Genomic DNA, 15,325 nt, shown 5'->3' with positions numbered 1-15,325 from the left:
TGAAGAAGTTACTGAGGATCAGATGAACAGACAGGGTCACCATGGAGGAAGTGTTAAGGAGAAGAAGACAGAGCCAAGTCAGAGATAGGTGGAAAGATGGCGGTGGCGATGAATTGGACATACTCTCTTGAAGTCAGGTAGCTGCATAACAAGGAAAGTATTAGATTGGATCCCTCAAGGTAAAAGATCATGGGGAAGACAACGTGGAACCTGGAGAAGTGTCACAGAAATCCATGTCCAGGAAAGTGGGAATAGGGAATAACATCAAGCGGCTAGCCCAGGATAGGGAAAGGAGGAAAGTGTTTGTTCGTTGCCTATACCCTGACCCAAGGTGAGAAAAGCAGTGACGATGATGAGTAACAAAGTTTTCCCTGCAAAGGCAGATGCTAATTTTAAAATACCGTAATAAAGAACAGAAACGAAAAGTTAACAAAGGATCTTTCGTGTACATTTTAACAATTTAAAAATTGCCACAAATTAAACATGCGGTTGCATCTACTCTAACGACCACCTGTATAAACTATAAGTTCCCACTTTTCTGCTTGTGTTTTTCCTGACATTATAATGACATTGTCCAAGACAATCACTGATGGCTGTCTGGGACAATTTCTACTGTACCTTCAACTTGGCTTCCAGAACTTTCATTTCTGGGAAGTCTGCTCCTGTTTCCAATCTCCCATCGTGTTTGTTCCGAGCACCTGTCTCCAAATCTTGCTTTTCCTTCTGAAGCTTTTCCAAATCAAGTTGAAGTTTCTGAAAAATGAAAACAATAAACAACCGGGGGTTTTTTTTTTTTAATGCAAGTGTTTTTTAATGCCCCCATTGAAACGATTCAGATCATTTAGGAGGTGGGTTTCTGACCCTGCATATCAGGGCCAACCCAGGATGAGTGGGGTGCAACATCCGAGCAGAAAGAGCAAGATGCTTGATATAAATTTTCTCCCCATTTGGGAATTTAGAGAAGCTCACAAGCTGTGAAAAACCACAAATGGAAATGAAGCTTCTGAAAGCTCAAAATGTGGCAAGCTCTTCGCAGTCAGACTTGGTCTGATTGGCCATAGTAGAAGATACAAATCATCTCAACCCTTATTTCTTTCTTTTCTTTTCAGAAATTTTCTCCACTGCAGATGCACTGTTCATACATTGACAGACACATAATATTGTCATCATTATCATCATTTTTATTATTATTATTATTATTATTATTATTATTATTACTATTATTAGCCTATTTTCATTAAAATTGTTACTACTATTATTGTTGTTGTGAATATCATTATTGTTATTGTGCTATTTTCATTTTTATTGTTTTATTATTGTTGTTATTATTATTATTGCGGTGTCGGTGGCCTAGTGGTTAGGCTCTCGGACTCGCAACCGTAAGGTCGTGGGTTCGAATCCCGTCAGGGGCCCGACGTTGTGTCCTTGGGAAAGGCACTTTACACGAATTTTCTTCACTTCACCCAGGTGGGAATGGGTACCCGGCTATAGACAGCGAAAGATCTTGTCAGTTTGTTAGTGTTTGAGCGCTTAATCGGCTGCTTGCACTGTATGCTTCTCGGGAAGCTGAGAATGTTTCGGAGTGTTCTATGGTCTGCTGGGGTAATAATATAGTGTAAAGCGCATAGAGCCTGCTGTTGAGCGGGGATATGCGCTATACAAATGCTATCTATTATTATTATTATTATTATTATCATCAATATCAATATTATCAATCATTATTTCAAGGAGTAATTTCCCAAAAGGCACTGTGCAGTTACCTGAGCATGCTGTTTGGAGACCTTGAGACGCGTGGAGACAGAGGTCAGCTCTCCCTGGGCTTTGGTCAAGCTCTCCTTCAGCATCTCCTCACTGTGGACCGCCAGCATCTTCGCCTTTTTCAGGATGGAGACCTGCTGCTGGAGATGCGACACCCTCTGGCGTAGACTGGCCAGTTGCCTGCTGTCGGCCGTGGTGCGTCGGAGAGGTCTTGCTGTAGTCGTGTTTGTGCGTAACGGTTCGGCCCGCGCGGTGGTGGTGGTGCTGGTCGCGGACGTCTGAAATGTGGCTGGTGGTTGTGCTCGCGGTGAACAGGAGGACGAAGCGCTCAGAAATGCGATGGGAGATGTGGCAAACTCTCGGAGCTGGACTGAAAGGGTTACAATAAATGAGTCACATCAACTGACATTAATCAAAGAAATTAGAATAATAATGTCCACTGATTTCATCCACACTGCTTTTGATTTTGAAATTTGCTCCTATTTGATCGGTCATTCCTCATATATTCTTCAAGTTGCGGCAGAGGGTGACTACATTTTTATCAATAATATATTATTATAATAATAATTTTTATTATAATTATTATTATTATCATCATTATTATTTTTACTATTATTATTATTATCATTATTATCATTATTATTACCATGGTCATGTGTTGACCTGGCCCGAGGCGGAGACTGGCACTTTGCACTGGGACTCTCATCACTCTGGGCTTTCTTGCGGTTGGGCGGGCGGCTGGTTGGAACTCTCCGCGGCTAAACAGAAGGAAAAACACAAAAACATTAAGACAAAACACGGAACAGACAGAAAGAAAGTGTGATTCATTACACTTCATTTGAGATATAAATTGTTTTTGTTGGATGAATTGATATAAAATTATCCATTTCATTTGCTATTTCCAATACAGGTCTGAATTTCGACTGAAAATGCTCCTAAAAAGTTGGAAGTAAAGCCGAACAACCCGCCACCCCGAAGGTTGCTGCGAGATGGAACCTAAATATGTTTGTTGTTTCTGAAAAATTTACTCCGCTCAGGTTAGCCAGTTTTATCACAAGGGGGATGAACCGCACATTACCAAGCAAAACGACAGTTCTCTACTTGCCTTAATTATCTTCTTTCCATTTTTATCAACAGCAAATCTACTAATAGATTTACTAGGCTTGCCCTGGGAATGGGTGACTATGGTGTCTCCAAGACTGGTCGCCTCTGATTCAAATTCCCTGTGAAGTGAACAAAAAAAATACATATAACAATGAGTCACAGGGCATTTCCATTTCAACTTGAATCCTGTCATTTTATGCTGAAAATACTAACATTTACATATTTCAAACTGAACTTGCTGCCACAAAGCAGGGAATAGGTTTATAACTTGTACGAGTTAACTGAAAACTAACTCTAAAATATAATACAAGTCTGCCAAAGTATTACTACCTTGCAGCTGCTGAAGATGTATACACAAAAATCAAGACAACCACTGCCATGATAATTTTGATTATAAGTCTAGCAGACAAACAGTAAACAGTAAAAAGCAATATATTTTCAAACAGTCAATACGTACTCATCTGAAGAATTCGGCACCTCTTCCCAACCTTCTTCGGTGAAAAGCGACGCTATCTTCTCCATGCCTTTGTTCAAGGCAGACTGGTACTGTAAGGGAAAAATTATAAATATTCACTTTTAAAAGACCCCTTCAGGCATCAAAACAGTACTATCAAGTGAAAAGAGGTAAGGATATGAAGTAAAATACAAACACCAATCTAATCCAAGCTCATCCTCTCTAATGTAAATTTTTACAGAATACATTCAGTTACCTAAAAACAACAATTAACTTCAGTTTGAGGTCCAACAATCAGTTAAATCATTTAGCTCATGAATTAGGCTTGGGGGGGGGGGGTGGACTCAATGGTACAGGACAAATTATGGGTGAAAAGAAGTAGATTATGGTAAAACAATTCAAAACCAGATCACCAACGCTCATCTATGGCCTAGATAAGAATGACAGAATTGTTCATTTTATTCGCTTTGAAGAGACATTCACAGGCTTGTTAACTTTCACACAACCCAATCAGGGACACTTAATGATAGAACATGAGATTACCTTAAAAGGAACAAAATGACATTAAGTGGGACTGGTTTTGGTGTAGCGTAAGTGACAGGCTCTCAAATTTTTTATCGCCGAATCAAAGACAGTCTCGGGAAGTTCGAAACAGTCGGCAAGCCTGAATCATATGTGGCGTCAGTATTGTATTATCATTATTATTATTAACCTTTTTCTCCAAAGATCCCCGCCTCCTTTTTTTCTTGACCCTGTCTCTGTCCATCAGTCTGGAGGCCACAGCGTTGACCACCTCCGAGTTGCTCTGCCCTGACTCCAGTTGCGCCCCCTCCTCCTCCTCCTCCGCAGACATTGTGGCCACAGGCGACCTTTGCTTCATTTCCTCCATCTCATGCCGAGCGCTGAGGAGAAATCAACAACCACTTATGAACAATTGTGTGACATCATAACAAAACCAAGTGCTCGTCAAGATAATGAAATTGAAGAAACTTGGACATTTTTCCACCTGTTGGGCAATTTTTATCTATAATCCATATACTTTTTCTTGTTTCAGCATCTTTAATGTCTACTAAAAGCACATTTCTGGGTAGACTTTATTGAAAAAGGTGATCAAAGATACAAGAAATGTAAATTTGCAGTTTCCAAGGACACTCAAGCTTTGCAAGTCCCCAAACTTTGGTGGCCATTTCCTTGCCAATTTTACTTCTGACACAAAGTGAATCCCACCTCCTTCAAACTCAAATATATTCACCACCACCTCCTTCAAACTCAAATATATTGACATCTATTCAAGATGATTTTCAACTGTTTAAGAATACATTTACCAGTGATCACTCTTCTACCTTCTCCACAAAATCTCTGTAAAATAGTTGTTTGAACAGTTTTATGGCTTATATTTACAAGTGAGTTGAATTTTTCTCAGCAAGTTGATGTCTCCACATGACCATCTCTCTCTGTCTCTCTCCACCCCCCCCCCCCCCCACCCCCTTTTCCTCTTTCCCAGTCCATCTGCAAATTTGTTCCTCCTGTTTATTCTTCCCCTCTGTGAACTCCACCCAATGACCTCCAGAAGCTTAACAGCCTTCACCTCTGCAGTCGGAGCTTCACATCAGCGCTACATTCTGAACAATGTTTTAATGGAACTCAATTTTTGTTTTTAAACATTGGTTTTTGCCTTTTATTGCCCTATATCTCATAAGGATGATAATGATTCAAAATAAATATGAGGACGATAATGCTTCAAAATAAACACATGAGGATGATAATGATTCAAAATAAACACATGAGGATGATAATGATTCAAAATAAACATGAGGACGATAATGATTCAAAATAAACACATGAGGATGATAATGATTCAAAATAAACACATGAGGATGATAATGATTCAAAATAAACATGAGGACGATAATGATTCAAAATAAACACATGAGGATGATAATGATTCAAAATAAACATGAGGACGATAATGATTCAAAATAAACACATGAGGATGATAATGATTCAAAAGACCTACATAGAGTTCTTTTGAGAGTTTTGAAAATAAATAATCTCTAAAGCTCAACGACTTCACCTCTGCAGTTGGTGCTTGACATCAGCCAACTCCATCCTGTGCTGCGACGCCTCTTGCTGCGTGGCCACCAGCTGGGACATCAGTTTGCTACAAAAAGAAGAAAACGGAGAAGACGAGAGATAGACAATGAAACATCTCTTCGAGCTGGACTGAGTTAGCTATTCATGTAGCTGAGACATCGGTTTGCTACACACAGAAGAAAACGGAAAAGAGAGACAATGAAACTTCTCTGTGAGCAGGTCTGAGTCAGCTAGTCATATAATGTAGTAGGAATATACAATCAAATCTACTCTAACAACCATCTATCCAAGACAATCACTTGTGCAAAGGGCCTACTTTCCACTCTCCCCCTTTCCGCTTTTTTCTGTATTATAATGACACTATCTAAGACACCCACCTTTCTAAAACTGCTTTTCTCCTCGCCGCTGGGTGGCCGTCTTGGACAATTGTAGAATAACCACAGCTCTCATAATTTCAATAACCAAATCATAGCAAACCTGAGAATTTTATTTCAAGAAAAATTTGCACTTGGTATTGTCACACAATTTCCCTAAAGAGACAGGTCAAAAATTGTTGGGTTCTTTTTTCTTCACCATTTTAATAGTTGTTCATTATTTTAAAAAAGCTGTTTGAAAAGCCATACATGTAGTTTTAACAAAATGGTGGTTTTTACCTCTTTTCCTGTACTAAATCCTCTCTCTGGGATATGACACTGTCCATGTCTCTCTCCAGTTTTTCTATGTGAACAGTTTTGTTGTGAACCTGAAAACAGAAATTATAATAATATATTGTATTTATATAGCGTTCAACCCTGATTAAAGTACACAGGCTGAGAGAGGTTTACAATACAATAGTAACATATAAACAGTACATTGTGTTCTGATTTTTTTTAAATTTAATTTAAAAATTTATAAAAACAATTTTTACAACATTCAAGTCCTCTGCCAAAGGCTTCAATTGAAAAAAAAAATTCCACTGAAAAATCCTGTTTCCTCTCTACAAATGAATCTAATTTCTGAATGTTTTGCCATGAGACCATATTGCTAAAAGAAAAGAAGGCTAATGATGAAAGCTCCGAATTTAAACCCAACACAAGAGATATGGAGACAATAACAGTGACCATACATTCTTTCCAAAGATCTGAAATACATAAAGACAAATGAAAACCAGGTGAGCGCTATATTTATTTCTTTGGAATACTCACATTTCTATCTCTGACATCTATCGCTCTCTTGGCTTAGCACTCTGCCTTTGACAGGGCCTATCTACTGGGTGATAAACTTACAACAACGAAACACATAACCCTCTGTCAAGAGCGATTTTCTACTTTCCTTCTATCCTTTTGTCCTTCCTTTCTCCCCTATCTGTGGTTATGAACATATTTTTATGATACAGGTCTTATATTTTTCCTGCTGCCTCTCTTTCCTGTATGAAAGAATAATGGGTCTTCTGTGTTTCCCTTTCCTTTAATTATATCTTCCCTTCCTTCTCTCTTTTAAATAATAAATCAATAAATTAAATCTATACAGCCAATTTCCACTAAAAAAGCTTTCAATGCGTTTTACAATAGTACAAAACACATTGTTCCAAGAGTGGTTCTTTCACTCCCTCCCTCCCACTCGATCTCTCTTTCTCTTTATCTTCCCAATCCCTCTCTCTCTGCATATCTCTATCTCTCAACTTGTCTATTACCTGCCTGAATGCCTCTCCCTCTATAACTATTTCTCTGTATTCATCCCCTGTGTAGATCTCTCACCTGAGACTTAAGAACAGGCACCTGGTTCTCAGCATCCACCGCTCCTCTCTGTTCACGCCGGACTCGTCGCAGCTGGAACTCATACTCTGTGGAGAAAAAACTCACATCTCATACTTGGAAACTCATAGTTCAAGGAGAAAAACCTTACGTCCCATACAGAGCAACTCATACTTCATGGGGAAAACCTCACAGTTCATACAGGGTAACTCATACTTCGTGGAGAAAAACATTGTCTCACACAGGGTAACCTAAACTGTCTACTTAGTCCTCAGCTACGTGCATGATCTTCAATACTTTAAATAATATTCATCACATTACCAATCAAGAGACAAATTCATACAGCAGAAACCAAGAGCAGGGCCTCAGATCTGCAGCCTGCAGGACAATATTTTGCTGCTCCTACTTCGCTACTCTAGAAATGCAAAGTTCTATCTGCTCAGTACCTAGTCTTGAGAAAAAATTTGACTTTAAAAAATTTTAGTTTCACAATATGCCAAGCTTTTCCAAGTGCAACTCTTTGAATATCTTGAAAATGACTCCGAATAATCTCACGATTTTGATAAGAGCAGATAGAACATTTGGTACCTGACCTCATGGTCTTAGTAATTCAAAACGTTCAAAAAGGTACGACAGAACTTTGTAATTCTAAAGTATAGTGTTTCTGTGGCCCAAATGTGGCTGAGCTAAATACGATGAAGTACTTCCAGGTCTATGGCAACAACGGATAGGTAAGAGAAGCTTATGTTCAGAAAAACTGTCCATGTTCTGGACTGATAATGATAGAGATTGAGAAGATTAGATCAGTTGTATTTTTTAAAATAAACAATCAACAGCCTGAATGAGTAGTTGAACACAGCAGGAGAATAACAAAATAATTTCTATTTATTTTAAAATATTTGTTGTTCCTCTAAGATTAGTAAACAAATTTCGAGTATCAGTTTTGTAAATTTGTCATTCTTTAGTGACATGAAAGCATGAGAGAGAGAGCGATGATAATGAGCGAGAGTACTGACCGTCTCTCTGAGCCTCCACCGACACTCTGAGCTCGTGTATCTGAGCCGCGTCCTGGCTCGTCTGTACCCTCAGCAGGTCCACCTCTTCCTGGAGGCACATCCTAGAGGGACAACAACAACAACAAATGTAATGTAATAATAGTAAATAATTATAATAGATAGCATTTATATAGCGCAAATCCCCACTCAAAAGTAAGCTCTATGCGCTTCAAAATCTACACTATTACCCCAGCAGACCTGACAGCATTCTGAAATAAACTCAACTTCCTAGGAAGCATACAGTGCAAGCAGCCATTTATAAGCGCTAAAACACTAACATACTGACTACTGACAAGATCTTCCGCTGTCTATGGCCGGGTACCCATTTCCACTTGTATGAAGTGAGGAAAATTCGTGTAAAGTGCCTTTCCCAGGGACACAACGTCGAGCCCGCGGCTCGAACCCCCTAGCCCGCAACCTCACGATTACGAGTCCAGTAGCCTAAATCAAACTTTATTGATGCCCCCCCAGCTGCTCCCTGTCTATACACAAAGATGGTCAAGATTCTAGAATTATCTGCAATAAAGATATCACAATCAGAGACAAAAAAACTATCTTATTTGAAGCACACAGAAATTATAACGTTGTTTGTTGTTGTGGTTGTTATCGATTCAGCAACAGCTGGGCCCTCGCCCTTCTGTCCAATGCCATATAAGTACTTGTTTACTGCAGTTACTGTAATGTTCCACAGAATGTGTTGTCAATATCTTGGAATGATGACAAGTCCATTAAACGAGAACAAGATCTTCTTTTGAATTCTCTGCGTCTTATACGATGTCTTACAACATAAGGAGATAAAAAAGTGAACGATTTGGTAATTTTGGAGGGTAGTGCAGACCACCTGGGTAGTGACAGGTATCATTTCATGCCCATCTCAGAAATACAGGTAAGTGTAAGGTACCCAAAAGTGGGCGTTGGCTATAGAGCGTTGACAAACACTTGGTCTAGCCTTCATCTCAATGAAAACGGCAACAACTCACTTGTCTACATGGAGTGATCTGTTCTCAGTCTTGAAAAACGACAGCTCATTCCACACTTGGTCACTGTTCTCCTTCTGTAAGGATCTCGGGTCCGCCCGTTTAGGCTTAGGTTTTTTCCCCTTAGGTTTGCTGAAAAAGAGAGAATGTGAAAGAAAAAGAACACTAAATGATTCATTCAGAATTTCTTTTTTCACTATTAGGGTTTGGCAATAAATTCATAATAATAATCCTCCTGACTCATGTAGTGCTTCTCCTGGCTCCTTCTTACTGCTGTCTTCCAGCCACAACCCTAATCTTATGGAAGGTCAGATCAAATACCTATCCTTGTAAAAAGGCAAAAAATCTCGGAGGTCCCATGAGCAAGTAGCACACGTGAAAGATCCCTTAGTGGTCCTAAAGTCTATAAGAGTAAGCTTCACCCGCTGTCCGAGCAAAATTCAAAATGAATTCACACCAAAACAGAAAATACACTTGTCAGTATAAAAACATATAGAGCACCTTAAAAATTTGAACATGGCTGCCTGAAAGCAAGGGGGCCCTGCTATGTGTGGGTGCACGTACACACACATACACACACACACATACACACACACACACACACATACACACACACACACAAAGCAAAATAGAATAACAGAAAGACAGAAACATGAATGAGTGATATGCCTAGAGGCAAACAAAAAGCCTTAAAGGGACCCAAAAAAATTATCCTGATCCTACCGTCCTTCCAAGCCACCACACTACCTTTCAGACAGGCATACACAAAAGCACAAAAAGACAAAACTCCAATCTCTGCTACCACGCTACCACACTTACTTTCCAAATTCGTAAGTTTTGATCTCCTCCCGGGCCAGCCTGTAGCTCGCCTGGAGGTTCTGGAGCCGCTGTAGACGACTGTCGTGTGCTCGCTTCAGCTCCTCCACCTGGCTCGACTGTACGGCACAAACAGAGGTTCAGAACACAGAGGAGAAGAAAATGTGTCATGAGGCGGTGGAATCAGGCGCTTGTCAATTTTGAGGCATATGGAGTTATTGACATCTTCTTAAAGTTTGTTCATTTGTCTATCTTTCGATGAAAAAAACCCACCCACATTACTTGAACAAAATTCGAGAAATTTGCGATTGAAGGAGGTGGGTTGTTCCTGGTTTCAGAGGTAAAATAAGCGAGAAAATGGCCGCTAAAGCTTGGTGATTCTGATAGCTTGAGAGTCCTTGAATACAGAATATTTTATATTTTTTGCACCTTGAATCAATGTTTTTCAGAAAAACCCACACAGAAAAGAACTTTTAAACAGACATAAAAAGTGTTGAGCCAAGAAAAGAAAATTCTCAAAAAATTGACGAAGGCCCAGTTTCTTGGTTTTCATGAATTTGGTGAGCACCTGGTTTCACCATGATGCCTCACAAGTGTATAAAAGAACACAATATAGATCTATATGAAAATACAACTTTCATTTCCATTTTTTTTAAATGAATTAAATTGAAATACAAAGAAGGAGATAGTTTACTTTTAGTAAGAGTTGTACCATCATATATGTGCCGAAGATTAGGGTGTTACTTGAGAGTCACATACAAAGAAAAGAAGGAGGAAAGATAAAGGCCGTAGATGTTTGATGGGAAAGAAGGATCAAACCACACAAGAGCACCTGCCATCCACCCACAAAGAAAAGGAGCTGAAGAAATAATCCTATAAAATTGTCAACACTAGGAAGGTTAAGACACAGCTATTTTTTTTTTTTATTTCACAATTTTGGGCTTAGTACGTCGGAACAGCTGTCCGAGGTAAAACAAAACAAAGCAACAAACCTTCAGCTGTAATGCCTTCTCCAGCTCCTCTATTTTCCTGCTGTCTGAAAAAGTTCGCTCCCGGGTTGGGGGTGAGAGTGACCTTGACCTGTTGGCATCCACGGAAGGAGAAATAAGACCACCGGAATCCAGATTTCTTCCGAGGGACCTGCAGGACAACAGACATATATCATAGATAGATATATATCATAGATTGACATAATATATTATAGATAGACATAGATAGACATGCTACAAATGAGAGAGAGAGAGAGAGAGAGAGAGAGAGAGAGAGAGAGAGAGAGAGAGAGAATGAATGTTTTACGGAGCGGGTTGTCCCAGCCCGTGAGACATGTATTTACTTGGCCTAATGTCCTGTCTTGTTGTGCGTTTGTGTGAGTGCACCTTTAAGTCTAACTTTTGTAACGTCTACTGCCATTGTTAACGACCAAGACAAATTTCTCCCTGCGAGATGAATAAAGATTGTCATTGTCATTGTCATTCACAGATAGACATATATCATAGATACAATTATCATAGATACATATATCATAGATAGACTTTACTTTACTTTTCTTTTCCGATCCATAGATAGACACATCACTACCTTAGAATTACAGAGTTCTATCTGACATTTTGGGCCGTTTTGAGTTACTAATACCATGAGGTCAGAAACCAAATATTTAACCTGCTCTCTCAAAATCGTAAGATCGTTCGGGCTTGTTATCAAGATATTAAAAGAATTGCATTTAAAAACGCGAGACACATTGTGAATCTCAAAATTTTAAACATCAAATTATTCAAAATTACGTATAGAAGAAATAGAACTAGGTAGTTCTAGGGTATAAATTTATCAATGATTCTACAGAAATTGGCATGGTAAACAAAACTAACCTAGTCTTGTGCTGAGCCAGTGTAAAAGAATATTTTAATCTTGGTGTTTTTACACACCCTTAACACAATTTAGGAGGCGGGTTACCAAACCTGCCTGTCAGTGCCAACCTCAGCTGAGAGGGATACAATATTTCAGCAAAGGGACCAGGATACTGGGTAAAAATTTCTCCCTGCATGAGAATCAAACTCAAGGCCGGGACATAAATTCTGTACATAGGTAATGAGTAACTCAGTTATCTTACCTCCCTCGACCTTTTTGCTGGTTGGTCCTTGAGCTGTTGGTGGCACTCAGTGCATCGACTTCCTTTAGATCAGAAACATTCACCACAAAGAATGGTTATTTTACACATCGAAAATATGGGAAGAGAGCATAAATGCTTATCACGGACAAAACGACAATAAAAATAAAAGTAACATTAAGAGGAAAAAAAGCATGGATCACTACTATAATACAAAATCAAATTCCATTAAAGGTCGCAGCATCCGTTTCCGAGATTTTACAAGAGTAGTTTGGGTTTTTTTTAGTATTGGTACGAGTTTTACAGTACTTGCAACACAATACGGTCTTATACGAGCTGAACATTTGAGGTGTTGCAAGAAAGTAATGATAACAAAAAAGGAGGAGGAGAGATTAGGACGATAGAAGTTTGATAGGAAAGAAGGAGCAAACCACACTAGAGACCTGCTGACCACACACACACACACACACACAAAACGTCCTGCAGTAGCATCTTTATGGATAAGATTCAGGGAGGTGGCCCTTGCGAGGAGCACACTCCTCCAGGCTCCAAACAATACAGAAGGATAGGTCATCACATACACACAGGCACACACACACACACACACACACACACGCACACATACCCCACAACAACAACAACAACAATAAGAACAACAACAACAATGCTCTTCGGGGCTCCAAACATTTCGAACGGATAGGCTACCACGCATACACACACAACAACAAGTCACAAACATCACACACACTGCCTGCTCACCTGGACAATGTCCAGAAAGCTGCCCGTGTAGTCCTGGTGCCTGGAGCCCCGGCCGGGAGACAGAGACTGGTCAGTGACACGCCCGTTTTCTCCTGGCTCTTGTGTGTGGAGGGAGGATATGATGTCGTCTTTGTCCATCAAACTCTAAAGATGAAAGAAAGTGGAGATGAAAGCAGACGACAGAACACGTCTAAAGGACAGGAAAAGAGTTGAAAGAAGAAACTTTTAGAGAAGAAAAATGTTTCCATCGCTGTCAGGTTTCAAACGCAGGACCTACTGAATGAAAGGTGAACACTGTACCTCCAAACCCAGACATTCCCGCAGCATGCTATCATTTCCTTAGTTTTTCTCTCTTTACCAGGCTAGCTACATGTGGTACCTAGCATATTCTGTATCTTCTCATCCTTGGATGTTAGAGGCTCATAAGGAGAAGGGCTGAAAGAGGAAGACCTTTCTACATTCAAGCTACTTAGCACTATTTTTTCAGTACAAGTCAACGAAAGAGATTTAACATTCAGGACAAAACATAGGGTTAAAATTAATGATGAGTTACTAAGCTCACAGCGCTTCAAATGAGAGAGAGAGAGAGCGAGAGAGAGAGCGAGAGAGAGAGAGAGAGAGAGAGAGAGAGAAATAGGGGGAGGGGGAAGGATGTTTCAGCACATAATACATGTCCTTTCTTGCTGTGTGTATGCGAGAGTGCACCTGACCTTTACCTTTGTAAAACCACTGTCATTGTAAAGAAGGACCAAGAAAAATTTCGGCCTGCAAAATGAATAAAGATTAATACTGTCAGTGTCAAAGCATATTTTTTTATCTACTGACTTCCAGGTGTGACCTGTATTTTGCTCAGTTTGGCATTTTTTCCCGTTCAAGTGAAGCCTACTACAGAAATATGACTGTGGAAATCTTAACTACACAAAATATGCTATGCATAACATCTTTAACAGCAAGGCAAAATAAGAATTAATGATGCAAAAATGCTGAAAAAGAGCAAAGACATTTTTATAAAGTCTATTAAGAATGCAAGTTTCTAGGTGAGGAAAATCGGCAAGCAGAAGATAAATGGGAACATGCCTTGAGAACAGTCTCCTACACCTGGTGCACACTGCTAATCAGATTCAAACAAACCGATTCCAGGCCCGCCAGATTTTACTCCACAGAGGGGCAAAAGCTACCATTTTGGCACAATACAACCAGTTCGACTTGCTGCCTTGAAAAAAAAAAACTTATTTGATTTCGATGGTCACAGTTGAATTTGATCGAATTCATTCGAATTGTGACCAATTGACATTTTGTGCCCAATCTGGCTGGCTCCGACACAATCTAATGAATTTGATAGGCCTTGTTCACTCAGTACTAGCAAGGAAATCTTTGCCAAGCAGGGGTTGTCTACCTTCTTCAACTCCAGGACCTGCTGTCTCAGGTCAGCCTCCGTCCTCTTGGCAGCCTCGTATCTAGAGTTGACGTCGGTGAACATCTGTGACCAGTCAGAGATAAGATCATTAACTCTCTCACACGTAGCTGTCTCAAAATGAGCAATTTGTAGGTTACAGTTACTGAATATCATTTATTATAGTGACCCAAAGAGCATTATTTAATATAGGGCCCATATAAAGAAACTTTGTTTATTACTGGATCTTATAAAAATATTGGTTTGTCAGGACAATGGCCTACAGATGTGCCATGACAAGTTATGTGCTATTTGCAAAATAAAAATGAGCCAGATTTTTGTTCAATGTGACCGGTGAAAGTAAACAAACAGTAGACGCAGGTTCTATGGCTATGCAAAGATAAAAGGACAGAGAGCATCAATACATTCATTACTTTCAAATCAAGAAAGCACAGGTAAGATGAACCTTAAAAGCTTTACATGACTCATATACTGATCACGATGATGGTGCATATTACTAACCGATTTGAAAGTTTCATTTGTCTCAATGGCCGTATCAGAAGCCATAAGTCATCTTAACCCTCATTTCTTCCGTTTCACTTAAGATTCTCCACTGCAGATCCATTGGTCATTGTCAAACATTGATGGACTATTACTATTATCATTGAAACACAGCATGGTGACCTTGTACTAAAAGCTTTATACTGATACTTATGCAAGCTTTTCGAAGTCTAGCACACAAAGTTGTGTCCCTTGCCGTAGACGTCTGTGATTACCTGCTGGAGGGAAGAGCTTTCCACGGTGAAGGCGTCCTCTTGGTTCTTCAACACTGTTCAGACAGAAAAACAGATACAAAATAGACACTTCTCAATGAACAGTTCAATCAAACTAAACATTCTGAAACATTCAGAGCAAAAGGTAAAAATATGATTTCCAATAATTTTCACTCTTAGTGTGAAAAGAAAAATAGATTCGCACACACACAAATACATACACTCACACAGACACAATCACACACACACACACACACACACAATCACACACACAATCACACACACACACACACACACACACACAA

General features: G+C 39.5%; 1 protein-coding gene across 1 annotated transcript in view; it reads right to left on the bottom strand.

The window, feature by feature from the left end:
• LOC101857329 (centlein) overlaps positions 1–15,325 on the bottom strand; it is a gene marked incomplete in the record, with an annotated part of 66,328 nt that overhangs the window by 10,076 nt on the left and 40,927 nt on the right. The window contains 17 exon segments of the mRNA XM_013081953.2: positions 619–753; positions 1,761–2,128; positions 2,405–2,516; positions 2,864–2,981; positions 3,320–3,408; positions 4,029–4,218; positions 5,391–5,477; positions 6,064–6,152; positions 7,147–7,232; positions 8,160–8,260; positions 9,179–9,307; positions 9,995–10,110; positions 10,984–11,131; positions 12,099–12,160; positions 12,855–12,998; positions 14,251–14,334; positions 15,024–15,076. Coding sequence (XP_012937407.1) covers positions 619–753; positions 1,761–2,128; positions 2,405–2,516; positions 2,864–2,981; positions 3,320–3,408; positions 4,029–4,218; positions 5,391–5,477; positions 6,064–6,152; positions 7,147–7,232; positions 8,160–8,260; positions 9,179–9,307; positions 9,995–10,110; positions 10,984–11,131; positions 12,099–12,160; positions 12,855–12,998; positions 14,251–14,334; positions 15,024–15,076 — 2,111 coding nt within the window.

The sequence above is a fragment of the Aplysia californica genome, unplaced genomic scaffold (genome assembly GCF_000002075.1).
Source record: "Aplysia californica isolate F4 #8 unplaced genomic scaffold, AplCal3.0 scaffold00153, whole genome shotgun sequence".
In the NCBI taxonomy this organism is placed as follows: Eukaryota; Metazoa; Mollusca; class Gastropoda; order Aplysiida; family Aplysiidae; genus Aplysia; species Aplysia californica.
This window is presented reverse-complemented; position numbering and strand designations above follow the sequence as displayed.